The 13171-nt window shown below is 35.8% G+C and overlaps 1 protein-coding gene across 1 annotated transcript in view; it reads left to right on the forward strand.

Moving 5' to 3' along the window:
• The window catches only part of spin1 (spindlin 1), a 34642-nt gene extending 25169 nt beyond the window's left edge, over nucleotides 1-9473 (forward strand). The window contains exons 4-6 of the mRNA XM_003216445.4: nucleotides 1266-1519; nucleotides 3408-3641; nucleotides 6014-9473. Coding sequence (XP_003216493.1) covers nucleotides 1266-1519; nucleotides 3408-3641; nucleotides 6014-6213 — 688 coding nt within the window. The 3' untranslated portion in view covers nucleotides 6214-9473. The remainder of the gene's footprint in view (nucleotides 1-1265; nucleotides 1520-3407; nucleotides 3642-6013) is intronic.
• The last annotated feature ends 3698 nt before the right edge of the window (nucleotides 9474-13171 follow it).

The raw sequence follows: 13171 nt of genomic DNA on the forward strand, positions 1-13171 counted from the left end.
GATTAAGGGGTCTTAATAGACCACAGGCTAAGCATGTGTCTACAGTGGCGAGAAAAGCCAGTGCAATTATAGGCTGCATTCACAAGCATGTAATGTCCAGCTTTAAGGGAAGTAGCTATTCAGGAAGGATATTGACAGGCTGGAACATGTCCAGGGTAGGGTGACCAAGAAGATAAAAAGTCTGGAAACCAAGCCCTATGAGGAGTGACTTAAGCTGTACTGTATATACTTAGTTTGGAGCAGTAGAGACTGAAAAGTGATGTGATGTGACTTGGGTCCTATCCCAGGAGAAAAGTGAGATATAATTTGAATGAATAAATTGTTGGGCGAGTGGGCTTATTAACAAAAGACTGTTCCCATAAACATAGCAGAGTAACTTATTAGCAGTAGTGTGCCCAGCACCAGTAGCCAAAAGTGATAAAAAAGAACAAAAAAACACAGACCAATGTTATCTCTTCCTTTGGAACCTTTCTTTGTAGCAAAATAATATGGTTGCACTATATACAAAAACAAGGTTTCTATAACACAGAGTTTATTATACTTCCATCTTTGCTTCCATGCTGGGCTTCTTTCTCATGCATATAAACAGCTTTGCTCTCACAGTGCCTCCTCTCACACCGAACTTACATAGGAGGTTCACACCGTAGCTTTACACACGAGGCCTTCAACCTGGGGCGTCTCTCACTGAAGCTTCTCACACCAGGCCTCTCTCATACTGAGGCCCACCTCTCACTGGGGCCTTCTCACATGCTGAGATACAGGCACATCTGCTTATATTGGACTGCAGCTTTTGCTGAGTAATTGCATCATTTTAACCCTTTCAGTGCTTGACTCACATTTTTAAATTAAAAATACCTAATTAATTTTTAATATTTCTGACATGAATGGCTATGTATACGTATCTGAAAGAATGTCCTATTGAAGATGGAATTAGTTGCTTTTATGCTGCTTGAGAGACTAATACAAAAACCTATCATTCAAATTACAAGAAAAGAAATCCCACAGAGTCATTAGGAAGATTGACTGTTCTCAGTGGAATAGACTACCTCAGAGGGTGGTAGACTGTCCTTTGGAGGTCTTTAAACAAAGATAGGAAAGCCATCACTGTGCAGTACTTTTACTTGTGCATTCCTTCATAACAGGAACTTTCATGCTTCCTTCCAACTCCCTGATTCTTCAAATGGAAAGGTTTGGTTTGAGGTGTTGTATTGTAAGGTTTGTATTAGAAGATTTGAACACTAACAATTACTGCTTTAAATATACAGAAAGCATCGAAACAACATGGGACCAAGCAAACCAATGTCTCAACCCAGAAGAAACATTGTAGGCTGCAGAATACAACATGGATGGAAAGAAGGGAGTGGACCTGTAACACAGTGGAAAGGAACAGTCCTGGACCAGGTTCCTGTAAATCCTTCTCTTTATCTTATTAAATACGATGGATTTGATTGTGTCTATGGACTAGAACTGCACAAAGATGAGAGGGTTTCGGCACTTGAAGTCCTTCCAGATAGAGTTGGTAAGTGGTCTTGATAGTATCTAGATGTATTGCTTTTGGTATTGCATTCTCAATTATTGAAGTAGATAAAGAATAATACTCAGAATGGCATAAGAAGCAAAGAGTGTTCTTCCTTTAAATTGCATCACAAGCACAATTTTACAGTGCCTTCAGGATAGCAATATAATTTGAGAAAATAGAAGACATACTGCCAACTTGAAATATGAAAAAGAAATGTTTTTGTAAACTGCAGAGCATCAAGACCAAATATAAAAAAAATCTGTCTGGCAAGCTTCACATAATATATAGCCATACCTTAGTTCTATAAATAACAAGAACTGCCTCTTCCATATACAGTATACTCTCAGTTAACAGAAATTAACCTACTAGAACTTTCAAGTAACTAGCAACAAAATCAAAGAAATAATACTTAGAATTAAAAAGCTGTTTTTGTAAGTAAAATAACTGTTACATTAAGTTGTGTTTGTCTTTATTTGCTTTTAATTGTTGTATTTCAATATTAATATCAAGTCAATACAGAGGTTATAGTATGATACAGTATGTGGTATAGCATTAGTCAGGCCTACTTTTATTAATAACTCTCAAGAAACCAGAAACTAAATGTATCTTGAACCTATCAGTCCCCATGGGTACCAGTTAACTCTATTGTACACTCAAACAAACAGAAACACTGCCCTGCACAGAAAAAAGGGAAGACGAATGCCCTGGAATAAACAAAATCAACAACATGTATTTATGTTTTGCTTGTCTGCTAAAAATAGTGCTTCAGATGGCTAACAGTACTAAAAGAAAAATAAAATACAAAATTATAATTAACGTAAGACAAATCTGTCAAAACGTTCATGAATTAAAACACATTTAAGAGAATTCTGTTCCAAAATAGATTGGAAGCTAATACAGATCTCTTAGCTCAAGTGTGAAATGGTCCCAGTAACTTCCAATAATAAGCAAATAACTATATTTGGAAGATTTTTAGTGAATTAACATTCCACAGGAACTGATCTCCTTTTTTTCTCTCCAAACTTACTAATGGCTATTTCCAACTGAGAAGTCTCAAAGTAGTATTGATCATAATTTATTTATCCCTTATTCAGATAGTTTATTTTTGGTGATTTAAAAAAAAAGAAAATCTTCAGTTACTTTTTGACTCAAGATATTGCAATGTATTTATTTATTTATTTACAGTATTTATATTCCACCCTTCTCACCCCGAAGGGGACTCAGGGCGGATCACATTACACATATAAGGCAAACATTCAGTGCCTTAACATAGAACAAAGACAAGACAAACACGGGGCTCCGAGCTGGCCTCGAACTCATGACCTCTTGGTCAGAGTGATTTGTTGCAGCTGGTTGCTCAACAGCCTGCGCCACAGCCCGGCTGTATTGCAGGTATAAAAATGTCCCATGTCCACAGCCATGTTTATGGGTGAAGAGTCAAAGGTGTTTTATTACACTCACAAGCCCCTCCCCAAAAAGTGTTCTGAACAATTTTCAACGCATATAGTTTGCAAAACAGGGAGGATAAACAGACCTCTTTAACAATACTACACAATTGTATTATATATGCACATTTTTATTGATTTAATAACAAGATTTAAACATCGTTTCTGCCTGGATAATGGTTAATAATAATTTCCAGGGCAATAATAAGGCAAACAACTATGGGTGTGTATTAAGAGCTTATAAATGCCAATGCCCAAGAAGACATTTATTTGGTTAACACCACTTTTGTTTGTTTGTTTTGGTCTTTTTCAATATACAGATAATGTCTGATAGTGAAACCAGGCAGTACAAGTGTTAGCTAATGGGTTACAGTTACAGTTGAAAAATGTAGCAGCTGGCATTCTCACAAAATACTAACCAAATACTGGTCTATGTCTTCCAGCCTCATCTCGAATCAGTGATGCCCACCTGGCAGATACAATGATTGGCAAAGCAGTGGAACATATGTTTGAAACAGAAGATGGTTCAAAAGATGAATGGAGGGGAATGGTTTTGGCTCGAGCACCTATAATGAACACATGGTTTTATATTACCTATGAAAAGGATCCTGTCTTATACATGTATCAACTTTTAGATGACTACAAAGAAGGCGATCTCCGTATAATGCCTGATTCCAGTAAGTTGACTCATCATTGATCCTGTATATAAGGGAATAAAATAGGTTATAATTTCTGGAACAATTACAATGCTAAGAAATGATTCTTGTTTTATATTACGTTGAGAATTTGCTGTATTGTGATAACATTTCCTGAATCCTTACTGGTCAGAATCCAGTTGGGTACTTGACATAGATTGCATGGCTTCTGCTAGAAATGGCAAGTCACCCTTCCCTCCTGAAGTCATCTGCATACCCTAAAAACCTGATCCAAAGAGTTATTGAGTACTCTGGAGCAAATGCATTGGAGACTGCAGGGCTGGGTTGTGGGCAGTTTGGTAGAAACAGTGGGATTCAGCTTAAATAACAAGTTGGCTCCCGTATTTTTAAGTTTTAATAGTCTAAAAAGACAATGTTTTACTCAGCTCTGAACATTTAATAAACACACATATTTTGTGAGCTTTTAGGGGAAAGTTTTTTAGATTACTGTATAGACTTGTGTATAAGTTAACCACATGTATGAATCGAGAACAAGTTTGGGAGCCAAAATTATGGATTTTGATGCAATTTGTGGATAAGTCATTCAGCAGAAAGGGGAAGGCTTGGTGCCACCTCAGGAAGCCAGCTGCCCCTGGTTGTTTCCATTTCCTACCCCAACATTCAAAAAGACCAGTGGAGTGTGTTGCAGTGGAGACAATAGAGGGGCCATTGCTTCTTTGGGTTCTCCCAAGACAGACTATACTCTCACCTTTCACTATTTTATTCAGAGAAGAGGAAGGGTTCTTTTTTATATAAAAATTAAGGTACAGTATTCATATTGGCGCATGGATACAATGAGCCAGGATTTTTGGGGTCAATTTTTACAATTCTAGACTTGTAAAATTTTACAATTTCTAGACTTATATATAAGTATATATAGTACTCCTTTGCAATAATTATAACTATAGGATCATATTAACAACCATGTTACCTCCTAAAAAATCTAAAATTTAAATCATTTAGAAAAATATTATATATGCATTTTTCAAGCTAGGTGAGATGAGATTGTTACTCCACTGAGGAAGCTCTTTACTCAAAATGATCCTCTTTAAACATAGACCATCAAAAACATTTTTAGATATCTTATGAATAATTTTGTATTGTTAAGCATGTTCATTTGGTCTTTATTTGATATTTAACAGCATCACCATTTACATTGCTGTAAAAAAGGCAAGATAGCAATTTCCCTATGGACTTCTAGTAATTCCAATGAACTGAATAACTTTCTTTAAATATCCTGACATTGAGATTTGTTGTTACATTTTTTATTGTAATAAATCACTCATTACTACTAGTGAAATGATTGTAGCTGTAAACAAAAGTTTGCATGTAGGCTGTGGTCAGTTTGCAATGAAAAAAAAACCTTTTCCAATATTGTAGCTATTTTTAATATATTTTTAGATGCTGAATTAAAAAACATGATAAAATCTCTTACCACAAACAATTATTTCACAAGATTCAGTACTAGTTTCATTCAGTCTCATATTGTAATATGAAAACATCAAAGCAAGTTGTGAAAAAAATTACATGGTGGGGCAAATCTGTGGTCATTTTTCAGATTTAAAATACCAAATTCTTACAGAATATGTTTTTTAAAAGTTTTCATGACCCTCAGTTTTGCAAGCCTGTGATTCTGCTGGTAGAGCTCAATATTTCCTCCTCCATGCTTTCAGAGCTAGTTTCACGCACCCCTTCGGGGTGAGAAGGGCGGAATATAAATACTGGTAAAGAAATAAAGGAGAGTAAATCCCATCACATCAGCAAATATTCTTCAGCAAATCACTGGATTTAGGCCCACAGGCAGCAGAATACTATGTATCTAAATTTCTGGAATACTCTTAAAATACTTTCTGCAGTTGGCGCAGTTGTATTCAGTGTACAGTCTTGGATAGGTAGCTACTTATTCCTGTAAATTACATGCACTGTTAGGTTTTACACTTTTAATTCACCTCTTCATTTTGGTATTGTGGCTATGGATAAGTATGAGACACTGATCACTTTTTATTTTTTTTAAAAAGTCAAGCCAAACAGAAAGTTTACTTGTTACTATAAAAAAAATATTTTGGAGAGACATTGTATATTTTAAGTTTTGTAGTGTTAGATGATGAAAAACTACTTTTCTTAAAATGTAACTTTCTTGGCACTTTTTACTTCTTTTCAAGTTATCTTCATTACTGGTATAATCTGAAGTGCTCATTCTTCTTGGTCATTAAAATCAATTAAATAAAACCTGAAGAGATATATATATATATATATATATATATATATATATATATATCTCAAAATATAGCTATGTTAGGCTGGTTAAGCATGCAAAGGGATCTTGTATCTGAGCATAAACTTTGTGTTCTCAGATGATTCGCCGCCAGCCGAACGGGAACCTGGTGAAGTTGTGGACAGCCTAGTGGGAAAACAAGTGGAATATGCCAAAGAAGATGGCTCAAAAAGGACTGGCATGGTCATTCATCAAGTGGAAGCCAAACCCTCAGTCTATTTCATCAAATTTGATGATGATTTCCATATTTATGTTTATGATTTGGTGAAGACATCCTAGACACCATTCAAACTTTTGCCAAACTTGTGGAACTTCAATGTAAAATTTGTAGACACAAAAGACTTAACTGCTTTCCAGTTTATTTGAAAGCTTAAATGTCCCTGCGAGCCCACAATCTCTGCCAGGAAAACTATTCCATTGTGAACTGTACAAATAGACTTCTATGTGAACATGACACATTTTGTGTAGGGGAACTCCTTTTCTTGAAGGAAGTCTCCTGGTTTGGGGCGGTATGTGGATGAAGTTAGGAAAAACAGCAGCTGCAAATTCAAGCTGTGTAAGCGGATCTAGCAGTGTAATCATGGATTTGATTCCCCTCCTCCCCCCAGTTATAACTTTTCTGCAGCTTCTCACTTAACTGTTCAACTGCCACATGCAAATGTTTCTTGGTATTATATTGCTTTCATATGTGTAACATTAAGTTTTCTTGTCCGGCAGTCCTTGTTTCCAGAGTTTGGGCAGAAATGAATATAAAATATTTAAAGCAGTGTTAAGGAGTGCCTAACCCAATTAACATCTTTGTACTCCATTCAGGTTAGTAGATAAGCTACTTTTACATTTTAGTTACAGAAAGTAGAACATTGAATAACTGTTTCACTGTTGATGAGAAAATGCAGAGCAAGAGCCCATATTGGCAAATGTAGGATCTGGTCAAACTAAGTAAAACACTAATGCCTTCAGTTCTAAATGTTGGAGGGACTTCTGTTTCTTTAGTAGAACTCAGGTGCTTGGTGCCATATCAGTTTAATCATTCGTGTAATATTGAAGGAGTTCTACATGGCAACTACTGGGTGTTTCCATATCAAGGCTAGCAACCTAGATTACTTGTGTGTGGACTGAAACATGTTTCATGTAAAGACAAACCTTACAAAAGAGTCCTCATACATTAAAACTTGTGTTGCAGAGAAGGAAAATCATTTGTTGCCTTCTGTTTTGATCTGTTGCATTCCTTTGTATTTAATAGTGTTTTGTTAAAGAAGGCATCTACCTTTTCCCTGGCCTTTCTTCTAGGAATGTGTCCAGATAAGACATATAACTCAAATCTATTGTCACCTTTTGTGCTGTACATTGTATTTGCTCGAGTATGCTGTTTATGTGAACTTCATTAAAAGAACACTAGGGTTCTGCATGCCATGGACGTACTATCTAGCTAAAGCTGGAGAGTCTCCGTGGTTCAGTTATCTGCAGCAGACTGGGAAAGTAAATAAGCAGCCCACAGCCACAGAATTCAGTCTTTATTTTTATTCCTCTTCTTTTCCCCTCCTTTTTTGTAACATGGTAGGCTGATATGGTAGCTTTATAAAGAAATCAGTGTGAAAATAGTAAAGTAACAAACTGAGACAGGGCATTGCAGTTATTAAAGGACTGCCTTGCACAATTAAATAAAAGCCAAACACCATTGTTTATATGCTATTTAGAAGAGAATTAAAAAAAACTGTTGCTGATCAGCTTACTTACTGAGGCCCAGATTATCTCTGGTGTTGACTATACATATTAAACTTCACATGGTTTTAAACCCTTCTTATTTTTATTTTTTGCCTGAAATCATATTGTAGCCTTAAGGCTTGTGCCTCATTATGCTCTAATGGTAATAAATGCTCACCATATAAATACAGTATCTTAAAATCTCTTGTCCATTGCTACTGTTGCATTATGTCCAGTATTTCATCATGGGCAACCAAAGGCAGGCTATTGTCTTTTCCATGAAGAGCTTCTCAAATGCAGTCCTTAAGCCCTAAATACCTGAGTCATAAATGTCCCTGTGTTCTTGAACAAAGTGAGCAGATTTGCAACCCAGTGTTTTTCATCCTGCAGATCTGTATGTTTTCTATTGACTCTTTCGAGTCCTGCATGTAAATCTCAAAGCTGAGCCTGGCTCCATGAGCCCAAGTTGATATTTGTGGCACAAGAATGAGTGAGTGTATTTGAACATACACAAGACACACATAAATGTAGTACTTCGAAAATTGTGGCTACATAAACAATGAAGCCAAGGTATGATTCAAGATACTTGCTGAGGATTAAGTAGACCGAAAATGTCAGAGAGCTTGCAATGAGGGAGGGGGTTTTCTGCGAGTCTCTTAATACACTACATTCTGCCAGTTTAGAGTAATCTATATTCTGTATAAATTTTATGGTTTTTTAAATGTCCACATTGTCTGCCTTTTTGATAGCGTAGAACTCCTTTTGCTTTTGTTTTTCAGAGGCTTGAGACTTAATTCTACTCCCTGCCCATCTGCTTTTGGGCTTTGTTTTAGGCTCATGTTTCAGATCTGCATGCAGTGCTTGTTACCCTGGTAACTAAATGTTGGTTCCTTGCTCGAGGGATTCAACATGGTTTTCAAGTTATCATGGGGCTTGTGGTGGCACAAGCTATGGATCTGTGTATAAAAGTTACTGGCCTTTCTCCATTTACCTGCTGTAGTATTGTATATTGTGTGTTTTGCGTGATGTCAGGCTGCCCTGTACAATTTTAAACGATGAACTTAAAAATGCAGACCATCCCTTTTTTGCATGCTTAGAAAGTAGAATGTTCAATGTAACAAACTTAAAAGTTGCATGTTTAAAAATGTTTAGGTTCTTAGTTTTTTATTTTCTTTTTGTGTTTTTTGTGGATTTGCTTATTGTGCTGTTTTAATGGTGGTTAGTAGGATTAAATGCACTGGTGAGGCAAACATAGTGCCAACAGGAGGTAACTTTCCAGTTGTATGTGTCATGCAGCGTTTGAAGGGACCATGTACTCTCCTCAGAATAAAATAAAATCAGTTGAATTCAACCCTTATGATTTTTTGTGCCAAATCTTAAGTTCAAAGTAGAGTCATATCGAAACCTCAAACAATAATGGGAAAAAGCCTTTTTCACTGGATATCTTTTTTACCTTCTTAAATTGGAACCATTAAAAATAATAAAAGGCTTCTCTGCAGAAACTTCAATTGTTACAATTTCAGAGAATAGGAGGAAAAGTTTCAACAGTTTGTGGTTCCTTGAAAATGCTGTGCTTTTTGTATTTTACATCATTAGTGCAATTTGGATGGTTATTGATATGTGTATAGTTCAAAGGTCTTCGTGTTCACATTTAAAATTAGGTAAATGACTTCATCGCTAGAGCTTGGTTTCATTTTTTAACAATGTAGACAGTTCCCTGTTCTCTGCATTTAGAAGTATAAACACTTTAAATCTGTTAATTCTGTAAGTAATTTTTATAATTATGATGTAACTCTATCCTTAAAACATTTAAAATAAACCCTTTATGTGCAACATATGACTGTAAATCTTGTTCTCACAGGCAAATGTAGTGTTGTGTTTAAAACTGAACAGGAATTTCTTCCATTTTATAATTAAAATTATTTTAACAATGAGAATTTATGCTGATATATATCTTACCTAGGCAGATATGCTGATTAGGCAGTACCTTTGGCCAAGAATGATAAATTAGAATGTCCCTTTAAATGTAATGTAATTTTTTAGCAGCTGAACATGATTTTACTTTACATTCCTAAATATGACGCTATGAGAATTATATTGACATATACAATGTATGGAAGTAAAGTAGTCTTAATATATTTGCTAATTTACATTATATACTTAGCTTTAAATCCAATGTTAATGCTATTGAATATTTAGTAGCAAAGCAATACTTAGCTTCCCCTCCCTCTTCCCCAACCAACCCTCTGTCCTGCCCAAAACTGCTTTGGAGTTCTTTTCTAGAATAGGGGTCTAACAATGCATTGAAATCTGTAAGGAGGTGAATGAATTACCTTTCTCACATCTCTATTGAGGGAAGCAGTCCCATCAGTGGCCTTGTTGTAGGCACACAGCAATACCTCCTTTAAACCATAAAATCTAGACATAAGGATGGCTGGATTTGTTGTCAGCTGACTGGATACTTTCGACACCTATTCCTACTTATTACAAAGTTATTGAGGTTTTATTTGTACTCTCTCTTACCTTTAAAAGCGAATGAACTCCCGAGTGTAGGGAGAACAGGGAACATTAAATGAAGCCTGAAATCCAAATTGATTTGCAGTAGAGCACTTCCCCTCACCATAGTGCATTTCAGATGTATCACTCACAACTCTCATCGTCTCTTAGCCAGGTTGTAGAGGCTATGCTAAAGGTAAGTAAGGAGATTTGCAAAGTAATTGCGTATGTTAAGAGTTTTATTTTCATTTGTTAAGGGAAAAAAATGGATAAACAAGGACAAGAACCTTCTAATTCTATGCTTAATATGTTTCAGAGTAATATTTTTATTTTCTATCCCACCTTTTTAAGTTCAGGACTCAAAGCAGCTTACAACAAATTAAAATACAGCTCATTAAAATTCCAGAAATGTAACAAACAAACAAAAAAGAAACCTGACTAAAACCTCTATCATTAAATACACACCAGCACAAGAGTTAGCAAGATTTATCTTAGGTGAAATGTGACTTATATAGTAACTCATGAAATGCTTCTCAGAATAGAAAAATATCTTTGAAATGAAAGTATGGAAGGTTCCAGTCTTAACCTTTTTGGGAAGGAAGTTCCAGATTTTGCGGGAAACCAACTCTGAAGGCCCTCTCCCATGCTGCCACCAGATGTACCTCCCCAGCAGGCGTCAAAACATGGACTGGTTTGTAAGGGAGAATACTGTCCTTCAAATTAACTAAACCTGAGCCATATGTAACAATTCTAATTATTATAATTAGTCTTCCACTAATAACATTCCTCTAATATTTTGAACACAAATTCTGGTCTGTTTTTCCCATTGATACAGCAATGTTAGATCTTTCTTCTCAGTATCAACATCCTGCTTCTCCAGCAATTGTGCACAAAGTAGCCCATAATAAATAAAATGCAATTTCTTGTTTTAAAGTAGTTGGCAGTTTTGAGGAGAGCAAAAACAAAAAACAAAACAAGCCTTTTAAAGGCCTGCCGAAAGGATTTAGCATGTTGACAAAAAAAAGGGCAAAGGTAAGTAAAATATGGTAACAGAAAGACTTTGCAATGTACAAATTACATACCACTATGATAACATGCAATTTGACCTGTTTAGAAGATAATCTATTTCCAAATGATTTAAGACTTTCAAAGAAAGCAGGAGTTCTACCAGAGCTTTTTTAAAAATGAGATGCTAAATAGCTAGAATGTCCTTTCAGCTTCTGTATCCAAAAGAGCAGAGAAAGCCTTTGCAATATGGCCACTTCTGTGCCAACACACACACACACATTATTATTATTATTATTATTATTATTATTATTATTATTATTATTATTATTATATAATGAATTTATTACCCGCCTCTCCCTGTGGCTCAAGGCGGAACAAGAGATAAAACACTATTAAAATATATACAACAAGATACACAGTTAAAATACAAGTTAAAATTCACTGATAAACTGCAGATTAAAATTCTCTGAGATCTTTAGAAATCAATTAATTACAAAATATAGGTTACAATATCTAATATAAATTACAACAGCCCATGCAGTTGGTCTTAAAAATACAAAATTTGTATCAATAATACAGTCTTTTGGTAAGTAAGTTCCCTTTATAAAGGTATCGGAAGCATCACATTGACAACATACTACTAAAGTTCTAAACTGCCTGTTATGATGCTTGTGTTTCAAATGTGGAAAAAACTGCCGAGTTTGGAATAAGCAGAAACCAGTACATTCAAGTTGTGAAGGAATTTGGACAGGCTGACAAGACACTTCTTTGTAGGATATCACTGAAGCTTTGGAATTAAATAATTCAAAGAGGATATTCATTGACTTTAATAAGAAACAGGTATGTGATTATAGTAGGATAGCAAATGTGCTATGGTAGAGTGATTGGTTCAAAGAAGTGAAAATGATGGCTACAGACCTCTTTGTACATTCATAGAAATCTAGATGAGGAAAAGGAAAGAACATGTTCTATTATATATTTGGAGAATACCCTAAGGCACCAGATCTCATCTGATCTTGAAAGCTATGCAGGCTCTGCTCCAGTTAGTACTTGGATGAGAGACTACCAATGAATCCCAGGTGCTGTAGACTAGATCTCTTTATACATTTCCCAGGTACTTCCTGCCTTCAGAAAAACCTATGAAATTCATGAGGTCACTAAGTTGGCAGGAGACTTGAAGTATATACACATACACACTTTCCTTATTCCTAATCAGATGGCAAATTTAATAATGTTGCTTGCAGCTAACTCATTTTCCATTCACAATGAGGAATATGGACGCTGCTGTGTCAGTAGTTGAGCGCTCCGATCTCATATTCAAGCCACCATGCCACTCACAATCCTGGTATATTAACTATCTTAAAATGTCTCTGGCACTGCTAAAATATAGCCAAGTATTTCTGCATTGTGGCACCTTTCTTCATTTTATTCCATTTTAACTATCCTATTTCAATAAAATGTTTGTTCTTTCAAAATGTTCTATAACAAACTGTCTTATCTTTATGCCCATTGGCGGAGGCTTTCTTAATCCATTATTACTTTAACCCTATCGTAATCACATTCTTTTTTTTCTTTCACTATTGCCAACTACTCATGCATATCTTTTGGATTTCAATTTTTAAAATTATCTTTGTCCAGATTTGCTTGTATTTGGCAATGGGTCTTTGGCAGATCCGCTGTATATGAGGGGTATGCAATTCGGCCAAAACGCATGCTGTTTCGGGATCCATTATCAGCTGACCCCTCATTCTGTTTACTGGGAAGTTACTTGAATTGGGAGTTGTGTTGCCGTTTTCATTCGGCAAAGATTCGGCCCACTGGCCACAACGGGAAACTAAAGCAGTAATTCCCAAAGTTGGCACTACCGCCCCCTGGTGGCCGCTGCAGTGATCCAGGGGGGCAGCGATGGCAACAGGTGCATTTGGGGGCGATGAATAACTGTATATCTTTCTGTTTAATTGCTATTAAATTAAAAAACATAATTTCCAGGGGGCACTGAGTAATTTTTTCCTGGAAAGGGGGCAGTAGG

This window comes from Anolis carolinensis, chromosome 2 (genome assembly GCF_035594765.1).
Source record: "Anolis carolinensis isolate JA03-04 chromosome 2, rAnoCar3.1.pri, whole genome shotgun sequence".
Classification (NCBI taxonomy): Eukaryota; Metazoa; Chordata; class Lepidosauria; order Squamata; family Dactyloidae; genus Anolis; species Anolis carolinensis.